This window comes from Lutjanus erythropterus, chromosome 6, assembly GCF_056507025.1.
Source record: "Lutjanus erythropterus isolate fLutEry1 chromosome 6, fLutEry1.hap2, whole genome shotgun sequence".
Classification (NCBI taxonomy): Eukaryota; Metazoa; Chordata; class Actinopteri; order Lutjaniformes; family Lutjanidae; genus Lutjanus; species Lutjanus erythropterus.
The window spans coordinates 11,134,256-11,145,656 of NC_139322.1; the positions used below are offsets into that span (position 1 = coordinate 11,134,256).

The window sequence follows — 11,401 nt, forward strand, 5'->3', positions numbered from 1 at the left end:
TAGTAGTGATTTAGTTTTGGCCAGTTGAAATGACAATTTGACATGTTAAAGGGATAGTTCACTCAAAAATGAAATTTCAGTCATTATTTACTCTCCTTCATGCCAACTGATGGTCAGGTTTAGTTTTTAGTCCACAAAACAGTGCAGGAGTTTCAGAGGAAAGCAGTGATGTAGAAAAACAATATCATTGAACAGTGGCCAGTTTTTAGACGTAAAAAAACAGAATATAAAATGCATCCACTGTGCTCGTCTGATGTAATCCAACCTTCATTTGGCATCAGGGTGAGTAGATAATGACTGAATTTTCATTTTTGGGTGAACTATCCCTTTAAAATGCAATCATGACATGTTAAAATGTTCATTTAAAATACCTGTAGAACAATTTTGACATGTTATAATAGAAGAAATTACATTTTGACTTGTCAAAACTGCTTAACAGATCTCTTTAATCATATGTAGAACTTCCTTTTTTCTGCGTATTTCAAATATCAGCAATTGAATTTCCAACATGTTGAACACATCAACAAACTTTTTTGGACATGTTGCCCTAACTAGCGTATCCATTTTGGATATGTAAGTCATTGAAGATATCTACATCATCTTAAATATTTCACTATGTACAGTTGCATTTAAGATATCTGAAATGCAATTCTAGATGACTGAAATTAAATAATGAATTAACCGTTTAATTTTGACAATCGATTGTAGAACATTTCCACTAGTACAAATTGCATAATGACAACACCTCCACCTGCGGAAAGTAATTGCATTGGAATTATGGTGTGGTAAAAGTTGACTGGTTGTAATTAAGTTACAGAAATTTGCAATAGACATTTCCACTAGTTGATACCAAGAATTAACGTTTTGATGAGTGAGAAATATCTTCAGTGAGAACTGGAACTAGTCAAAATTACATATTTACAATTGTTATTACTTCTGCTGATTAAATGTCAAAGGGCTTGCCATTAGACAGCCTTCATTGTTAATGTGGTTCATGCAAGGGATCCACTGAAATGTGTGAATTTGAATATGAATGTGGTCGAACTAAAAACAGCCACACAAAGACGAGTTAATAAAAAAAGGACGGAAAGGAATATCCAGCAGTGATAAAGGTGGAACAGCACGGCTTCAAATTTACTTCATCATGGATAAAACTGCATATGGAAAGTTTTGTGATTGGATCAAGTTTTGAAAGAAGAGTTTATCACTGTCATCTTAAATTTATTCTAGATGGCAATCATCTTCGGTTGATGACTGCGTGCAATCTGTCTCTGTCAGACAAACTGTGTTATGTCTGTTTACAAAGGGTCTTCTCTCTATGATCCTTTTCTTGATCTGGGTGAGATGTTCGTGAAGCCTCCCTCCCTACACTTGTTTGCCAGTTAGTGTGCTATAAATAGAAAGAAGTGGATTAACTGAAAGCACCACAAGACCAAAGATTGTTTTACTCCCTGTGAAAAATGTACCCCTGCCTTTAGAGGAATCGTAATGAGTGGATCATGAAAAGAGGGCAGGCATAATGAGTAAATGTTTCCTGAAACCCCAAAACAACATCTAAATAATGTATGATTCTTCAAATTGAGTTTGACAGTTTCTTCATTAGGTAAATATTTTTTATCTGTGTTTTTTTCTTGGATAACTGACAGGGTTTAATCATTAATCAAATCAGGTGATCAATAGAATTAAACAGTCTCAGGGATAGATGCTAATATTTGTAAGCTCTGGCTTCACAGCTCACCAGGCCTCGACATTTGGTGGCCAGAAGTAAATTTATGTAAAAGTTTTAATGCAACTTAACACATCCTTCCTTAACTGTGACACTTGTGTTGTCCACTTTTCTCATGAGATGTGATTAATGTTTCCTGAAGGCATTGTTTCTGATGAAAAGTGACTCAGACTTCTTGATTAGTTCAGGAAACTGACAGTACACACACGCTGCAGTACATAATATTTTGAACTTTTTAAACTTATGCTTTTAGTCACTCCTAAAGTTTTGTTTCACTTTTGTTTTTCCTGGCTCAGCTTTTGTGTTTGTGGTTCTTCTGTAAGGATTGCGTCAGCAGTTTGGGTAGGTTTACGGTAGTAAACCCACACCTGACATATTGGTAGCTACCTGGTAACAAGCTCTGTTCACTCCCCAACAGTAACATTGTGTAAACCTTGAAAAAGTAGATCAGCTCCCCTTTGAGGTTACTGTTCCTGAAGAGCAGACAGCGAGGTGCACCACTGCATCTGCTGGCCACTCTGACCTGCTTGCAAAGCCCAAGCTGCTGGTCTTCAGGACAGTTATCTTGCCCACACTTGGTTTGGCGCAGAGACCTGGACTGCTATGCAAATATTTTTGCAGAACTAAAGGCTGGCAAACAATAATTTGGAGGTCAGAAAAAGCATTTCAAGGACAACATCAGGATCAGTGTAAAGAAAATCCACATAAAATCCTCTAGAATGTTTGTAGAAGGCTTGAAGTATAAAACTTTGTGGCCACAAGGGGCAGTCTACTACTACTTCTCTATCAACATACAACTGGCCCTGTTCCGGTTCAACCACCACAAAATATGGTAAACTGCCCTTCTAGTTGACCAAACATGATGTGGGGCCCTTGGAGTGCCCTTCCAGTCAACAAAAAGCGATAAAATGCCCTCCATAGTACCCTTCCAGGGGGCAAAATGTGATAAAGTGCATCACAACTTTTGGTGCACTGGTGCCCCCTTTTTTTTCGCCACCACAGTCCACCACTGGGTGCAAGCACATTATTTTGACCCACTCTGAACATTCCCACCAAAGATAAATTGGTTTGGAACTTGTACGTTTGGTTCACAGCCTGAACCATCCCAAAAAACAGCTGATTTTTCCTGGGAATGATAATGGGCATGTCATTCTACAGGCTGTTGTGCATTGTGCAAGCGTGGGCTGGTTGCATATAGCACCAAGGTTCCAAGAATCTTGAACAGAACCGGTTCAAGAGCCAGAGCTAATTTGGTGGAAAGGGCTGTACAAGGAATATTTGGTGGCTACTGGCCATTGGACTATGATTAATGTCAAATCCAGAGTCTTACGGGTTAAAGAGGACATGGATGAGGGATTCAGTACATTTACGGATGTTGTTAGAATAATGATAAAGTTGTACATGATGACAGTAGCTGTGTGAGTTTGTGTTTGTCTTGTTCTATTTTAACATAGTAAAATCACACAGGCTTATTTCTTGCCTGATACCATTTTTTTTATCTGTTCAGTTTTATTGAAGTAGTTAAATCTCACAGTTCAGGTTATTGTCCGATCCTCAGCAGCATCTCTCACAGAAAAGTAATTAGTCTTCTTTCTCATGCACGTACTTTCTGCCCACTCATGACACAAACTGTAAGAATGAAAAGTACAACCAGAAAGTGACGTCACTTGAGTCACTTGATAACTTTCAACTGAGGTGAAACTATTTCTATTTTACTTTAACCCAATACTTGCAAAAACGGTGGCTAATTGACTTGTGTTGATTATGGACACACATCACCCTGAACATGTAAACTCATCCCTAACAGAGAAATAATGTGGTGAACTGCTAGTTGAGTACCTCATAATCTGTTTTAATCTTTTCATTATTCTGATGATGATGTTAAATCAGCTGATTGGTGACTCACTAGTGAGTCTCGGCATTTACAAGCCATGTTTGTTAAATTGCTTAGCAAGTGTAATAAGTTACATTTTATGTATTACTTCTTTAAAAAGTAATGATTGCTTATTACTTGGTATTAAAAGCAATCAGTTGCATTACTACTTATATTCCTATATTACTTTTGGACCTAGCTGGTGGCCTTGTTGTGCTCCAACGTTGAGCTGTTGATCCAGTGAATTGTCAACACCCTGAGAGCTTGTGTTGTTGTTGTCCAGGTTTCAGCTGTGGTGGAAATAAACCTTATCTCTCTGAGTCTGGCCCTTAAATTAGATTCCATCACCACATATTGTCTCCCATGTGAGCCAAATAAACCCAAAATAATGACAACACCTCCACCTGCGGAAAGTATGCCTCTCTCCCTCTCATTCATCCTCCATCCTCCATTAAGCTTTTCTGGCTTACAGCTGACGTGACCTTCCCTGACCTGCCGCACGTACGCGTCATTACACGTTTGATCCCACCAAAAAGTAACTCACTTACTTCAGATAGTAACTGTAATCTAATTACTACTTGACTTCTTAGTGGAAAAAAGTAATAATATTACTACAAAACATTGTTTTAAATCAAAAGATGACTCCTGTAACTGAAGTAGTTTGTGAGTTATTAAGGAGGATGCAAAAAAGTTGCACTTGACCCCAGTCTCCCCTTACTGCGTTTTTAACGCCCAGCCTGGACGCTCCGGACAGAGTGACGAGCGCATCCTGTGTGAACTGACAGGCGTAGAAAGTGTCCGAAAGGGAAAGTAACGTCTTATTTATTTAGCGAAAGGACTTAACTCCCATCTCAGACCTCAAGAGAGATGTAACATCCCTACAGTCTAGTTTGCATGTCACTTTATCAATTGTAACCTGAACTGCACTTCCGTGTTGCGAAACGCTCGCGGACGTTAATAGTTAAAGGAGTTCATTGAATTTTAGCTAATGAGCAACGTTATATGGCGTTAAGTTACAGCACACAGTATTGGCTGAAAAGGGTACAAAGTATAAACTATTGTAGCAAGGCTATACCTTAGGCTGTATTGCCTGCGAAGACGTCTCCGGTCTGTCTGTGTCTCGAGCATCCAGAGGGACAGTTATGGACAAAACTGACGGTCTCCGCTCATCCCGACGTCTGAAGCAGGGACCGACCTCAGCTGCGGTAACGTTGCCGCCAGCCTCGCTCTTAACGGTGGGTTTTAAAGTTCTCAGCGGTCAACACAATAAGTTATAACTATCGCACATTAACTGCAGCCAGCACAGGATGATAACTAGGTGACCAGACTTCCTGAAAAATTCAGGAAAGCCCGAATTACAAGCTGTTGTCCCGAAAACTAACCATACGGAAAGTATGAATCGGTGAAAACATTCTGATCAGATCACTTTTGTAGGCTATGATTTCTGCTTTTAGCTATTTAAATCTACAGTTTTGTAAGATATGTCAGAATGTGTTTTCACTTGTGTGTCGCACTGATCATGCTGTCATGAATAACGGATTGTTGATGTCATCCGACCTGTTTTAAACCAGATGTGTGCAGATGTGTGCAGCTGCCACAGCGGGAGGAACTGGTGATAAAGTTACTGTCTGATGTTGCCTTAAATTATGCTATACATTTTAATAGTTCTGACAAGACACACTGGCTACTCAGAAGACTGTGAGACTGGTGTGCAGTAATTAACAAAAGGTAAAAAAAAAAAAAAAAAAAAAAAGTCAGATAAAAACAGAAATAAGTATTTCACTTTAGCCCTTTGTCTTTAGCTGGACTGTGCAATTATTCAGTAAAATGTAAAAAGTGCAAATGTTACAACTATAGCTGGGGGATATGGCTCAAAAGTAATATCTCAATATTTTTTAGTCTATTCAGGGATACACAATATATATCTCAATTTACACATTTTCTCCAAAACAGTGTTTCCCAGAGTGTGGGCTGTAAATGCCCTGCAGGTGGGCCTTGAGAGGTCGTGAAAAATAAACATGTTTTAGGTTTCACATTATCATAAAATATTTATGATAAATTCAGCAAAAGTGATCAGAACTAATAGAACAAAGCCTTGGGATTTAAATGATGTGTTTTCTTCATTTTTTCTGGCTTTAGTTTAAAGGGTGCTGAGCCATATTTGGTGACCTGTCACATCTGTTTGGTGATAAAAGTTTGGGTGGGCTGCAGAAGATTTTCAGAGTGGCTGCTCTGAATAAGATACTGCTAGAGCCAGATAAAATCAAATATCACAATGATTTTTTACCAATTCAGTATCAAATTTGTGACAATATTAGTGGGCTGACTATCGGTGCTTTCACAAAACATTAACACAATGAGACTTTTGATAATAAGTAATGTTTTTATAATGACTAAGAAGGTAAAGACAGAGGTGGGAGTAAATCCCACATGTGTGAGTCAAGTCTGACCTTCAAGTCTCAAGCAAGTCCCAAGATACTGTAATGAGAGTCGAGCAATTCAACTCAAGTTCCTGCTATAAGTCAAACAAATCAAGTCAAGAAAGTCACACGAAAACAATAGAACAGAACTGGAAACACACATACAGCCATGACTTGAGTCAAGTCATGTGACTTGTAATGCATTAAATATCAACGGTTAAAAAATAACTAATACTCTAATTAGTTTCTAAGAAGAATGCTTTGTACTTTTACTTTAGTATTTTTCTAGCACCAGTACTTTTATTTTTAATTTAGTAATATTTTAAAAGTGTGACAGTACTTGTTCTTGAGTATAGATTTTTAGTACTCATTCCACCAATGGTTATAATTGTATTTTAGCCAGATGGTAACAATAAAATTTTGCATATGCTCAAGTGCAAATTTGCAGCAGGGCAATGCAAATTTTACAGAAGACAAAGAGTGAGGACAGAGAGTTCACCATCCTGATGGCCTGTGACAAGCTTTATCTTTTTTTTTTTTTTTTTTTTTTTTAATCCATGGTCTGGAAGCTCCTTTGAATGCAGCTCCACTGCATGTTGTGTTAGACCGTACAGTCCAGTATGGAATATTATGGTTTAGACATACATATAATGTACACTATTAAATTTTTCTTATAACTTTTTACATTTTTATTTTATTTTGTTAAGTGTTAATGGCTGTTCAATAGCAGGGAGACTAATGCAGGTATTGTAGATCCTGTTATTACTGGTATGTAAACAGTAGGGGGCGTTGCTCTAAACTGAACTGATCATCCAGTTTGATCTTATGTATTTCCTGTCTGTTGTTGTCAGTTCTTCCCTGTTCCTCTGGAGATCCTGGAGGAGATCTTCCTGAACCTTCCTCCAGAACAGGTGGTTCTTGTTTGCCGGTTAGTGTGCCGTCAATGGAGCGAGGTGGCTGACAGCGAATCTTTGTGGAGAGAAAGGTGTCGAAGAGAGGGATATCACCCCTGCGGTGCTTCTAAAATACCCATAGACTGGAGGTTGTTTTACTTCTTGTGCAAGAAGAGAAGAAATCTTCTCAAGAATCCAAGAGGGGAGGGTAAGAAGACACAGAACTCAATTTACACAACATTTGATGGCTTTAACGCTCATGGTTTCCTGAAGTAAACTTTATGCGATAACATGATTATTCTCTCAACCTTCCTCTTTAATTTTTATAGAAAACCTGAGTGGCTGGCAGATTGTTGAGAATGGTGGTCATAAATGGGTCACAGAGGGAATCAGAATCCCACATCCAGAAGAGGCCGTCCAGAAAAACTTTGTGACCTCCTTCGGGTGAGTATTTCCCGGGAGAGACGCAGAAAACATTTTGTATTAATTTTTTTTTTTTACAGTGCATTCATATTAAGTTGCAGCTAAAACATTTTCTGCTGTTCAGATGGTGCATAAAGTCGCAACTGATCGATTTGGAGCAGGAGGGTTATAAGCCATCGTTCATTGACCACTTCCAGCCACACATCAGAATATCTGATTGGTAAGAAAACTACACGACACACTCTCACTCATTCTAGTTGATAAAGGGGTCATTCCAGATTAATTTTGTAGTTATGGCCATCATTTCGATGAAGCATAACCAAATTAATTGCTGAGATTTTGGATTGTAAGCCAGATGGGGATTGAAACACAAGCTGTCAGACAATCATACAGGTTTTAAACAAACCATCACACTTATTTGGAAGGAGAAATAATGAATTGATCGTAAAATTATTATGTAATGTTTGTTGGACATATCCATCACAGTTTACAGTTAAATTCAATCTACTGCACTTGCCCTAGTTGAGTGTGTGCACAGTTTAGCTGTGCAAGTACAGAAATTTGCCAATGTAACAGGTGCAGGGTAGACATATGACAATGATATGATAATTATGATGATAAAATACAATTATGTCAATATATACATGTATACACCCAGGAAGTTATTCTCTGGTTCATTTTTTGATTTTGTGTCAGGTCAGATATAAGCAGCAGCAACAATGCTATGAGAATATGGTTGGCATCTTCACATAAAAAGTTCAACAAGCGGTAAACATTGTCCATCTACAGTGACTGTGTTTGAGCACAATGCATCATGAACGTAAACACAGAGCCCCCCCCCCCCATCCAACACATTCAGCTGTACATATGACGAAATGAAATCACTGACTAGGCGTCACTGTTTACTGACGACTATGTGTCTCTATGTTTGTTGTAGGTATGCACAAAGAATAGATTGCAGCTGTCTGTATCACATTCGCGTAGAGCTGCTGAATCAAAGACAGATGCCTGTCCGGACATTTGAACCTGAGACTATTTACTTGCAGCAGTGGAACGAGGAGAAATGGTATCAGGTATGAGCACAGCATGAATCGTTCATTATTGTGATGATGTTCAGAAGAGGCGCAAACCCCAGTGACAACTCCAGACTTACTGATATGTATTTTTCAGATGACCCATGTATTCCAGGACTACGGCCCAGGAGTGAGATACATCCGCTTTACCCACGGAGGCAAGGACACACAGTTCTGGGCAGGATGGTACGGTGTTCGTCTGACCGACAGCCACGTTGAAATATGTCCAGCAATGAGCACATAACTCTTTGGGATTCATCCAATGCCTTTAGCCTGAAAATGCACCTTCGAGTCTTGTTTGCTTTTCGTTTGTTTTTTTTTACATTTGAAGATATTTAACATGTAAAAAGAATGTTTCTGTGTCTGTAAAGGTATAATCATGTGTATTCTTTATGAATTGTTGCCTTCATTGTATTTACCCTGAAGTGTATGACGACTGGACATAAAAACTGTGAGGACGATACACCTCATACAGAATTAAGACAGCTTTCTCATGTTTGTTTGCCTCTCAGTCGGCTTCATGGAAAGGTTGAGTAACAGTAACACATTTTAGGTCATGTGAAGGCCTCGGCGGAACAATGAAGTACAGTAACTGACCTCACTGGGAATAATTTCCATTTCCTCAGTATCATGGACCTGTGGAAGATGTCAACACCAAAGAAGTTTCAGTTTGTTTTAGCCTGGTTAAATCCTAACAGTGCAGCTCTATTTGTCAGATCAGCCTTAAAATGATAGTTCAGAGTATTTGATGTGGGTTTGTTTGAGGCACTTACACATAGTCAGTGTTACCTACAGCAGATGGAGGTCAGCAGACCCAGTGTTGGAAGCCAAGCGATGAAGTGATGTGGACGGGGTCAACAGCAAAACAGATTTTAGCCACATTTACCTTGCCATCAAAAGGCCATTTCTGACAGGAAGCTGCTGTTTTATAAGACAAATAATGCTCCCTCCAAACCAACCTGTCTCCATTGGTGAGATCAGTCATTTTACCTTGTTATTGTGTGACTTTGTTTTTTTTAAAGGTTAGTTTGAATTCACCTAAGTCATACAATAACAGAAAAACTAACAGTTCAAGGCAACAGGAGACCAGAAACATTACAAAGTAATGTGATGAAAATATTCTAAATATAGTGTACACTTAAACTGATATTAACTACTTTAGTTGGGCCTTTTTTAGCCGGGTGAAATACGTTTTGCTCCTGACCTGTCCACGGCCGGTATGCTGTTTTGTTTTTGTTCTGAAAGTCCCGCTGCTTCTCCAAACTGGGGGTGTGTTGACTGCAGTCTACTGCAGGTAATGACCACCTCACACAACTCCACTTCAAATAATACATTTTTTTTTATAAACTTTATGTAACCAAGCAGTCGCCATCAGACTATATTTGAAGTTAGGGTTACGATTCATCATAAAACTGGATTATAGTGATGTCTCATCAAAAGTGAAATATGGTACAACTTTGATATAAACTTAATAAAAAAAATGACTTCAAGATAACTTGTTGTCTCATTTCGTTTAAGCTTCATTAATACAGACATTTTAATCAGTGATGTTACATTTAACTTCCTCATTTTTATCACAAACTACTGAGAAAAATGTGTGCTTGAACTCCTCACTGTCACTGTATTTGTGATACTTTCAATGGTGTATAAATGCATTAAAGGTCTAGTTTCTGTAACACTAACTTTTCAACTGATTCACACCATCCTCGCTTCCTAAATAATGTCATCCTCGACATCTTGTCTGGTAAGTTTGACAGACACGAGTAGCAGGACAAAGGACATTTATTGTTCCCCTGCAGTCAAGAAAAAAATGTTAAAGGTACAATAATTCTGTAAAGCCAGTTGATTGTTGACTCTTATTACCAGGTCGTTAAATTACCAACAGTTTAGATTGGTGGCTTGTAGATGGTTGATTATTGAGTTTCAGTCCTGGGTCATCAAATACAAATTAAATTTGGATTTTTGATAATTTGAGACTTCAACAATCAACTGTCTTACTGACCTGTGATTGGCCAAAGTCTCACGTCAAGGGTGAGATTTTCTAAAGCCTGAAAACAAGAGGCGGAGCGGATATCTAGTTTTCTCTCAAACCCCTTAAATTATGCTTAGGGCTGCACATTTTGGTGAAAGAAAATAAATAAATTGTGATTCTGACAGATATTGCAATTGTGATATTAGTGGGAATAATCAATTTTGCAACAGAATTTTTATTTTCATTGAAAAAAAAAAACCTGACTAAAATCATGATGTGACATTTGTTGGGGTCTGTACCAAACAATCATATTCTGTTTAATCCACATTATCAATAATTTTGATAACTGGACCAACTTCAAAACGAGTTGTCCACATCAATCACACACACACACACACACACACACACACACACACACACACACACACACACACACACACACACACAGACAGAATCCCAAAAATCGTTCACCCATTATGTAACACACACCGGAAGTTTTGTTTGAGAATGTTTCTAAGAGAGTTCGCTATTAATTGTGTCCGGCGTACACCGAAATTCATCCGCGTAGGCAATCATAACTTCGTGTCGAGCTCCAGCTGCATTATTTTAGCAGCTATCTCCGCCTCCGTCCTGCTCGAGTGTCCTGAGATCAAAAACGAGCGCAGTCTCGGATTAATGACAGGAGTAGAAATGGGACCTCACCCGCGGACTGTGATGAGTTTAAATAGGTCCCGAAAGTGACGGTCATTATGGAGGAATCGGTCTTCATTTATTAAATGTAACGTTCTATGTAACGTTTGTATTTTGTCTACATCGAAACGCACTTCCGTGTTGTGTGTTGTCGAGTGTAAATAAATTTGTAGCTCTACAGCCAATTATCTCCGAAAGGAGACTGTCGAGACTGAGGAGGTTTGGCTGTAGTGTTTCTACATGTGAAACCTGGGTCAGTCCCAGACCTGAAGAGGACTGCTGATCTTATGGGTGCGACTTCGAGCTTTTGTTCAGCGTCAAAACGGAGAAA

The 11,401-nt window shown here is 38.6% G+C and overlaps 1 protein-coding gene across 1 annotated transcript; it reads left to right on the plus strand.

Moving 5' to 3' along the window:
- Positions 1–4,360: 4,360 nt before the first annotated feature.
- LOC146324912 (F-box only protein 6-like) lies at positions 4,361–9,735 on the plus strand. Its single transcript, XM_084720560.1, has 6 exons — positions 4,361–4,834; positions 6,871–7,120; positions 7,242–7,356; positions 7,460–7,555; positions 8,273–8,408; positions 8,506–9,735. The coding sequence occupies exons 1-6, from the start codon at positions 4,742–4,744 to the stop codon at positions 8,650–8,652; spliced, it is 837 nt and encodes a 278-aa protein (XP_084576686.1). The 5' UTR covers positions 4,361–4,741; the 3' UTR covers positions 8,653–9,735.
- The last annotated feature ends 1,666 nt before the right edge of the window (positions 9,736–11,401 follow it).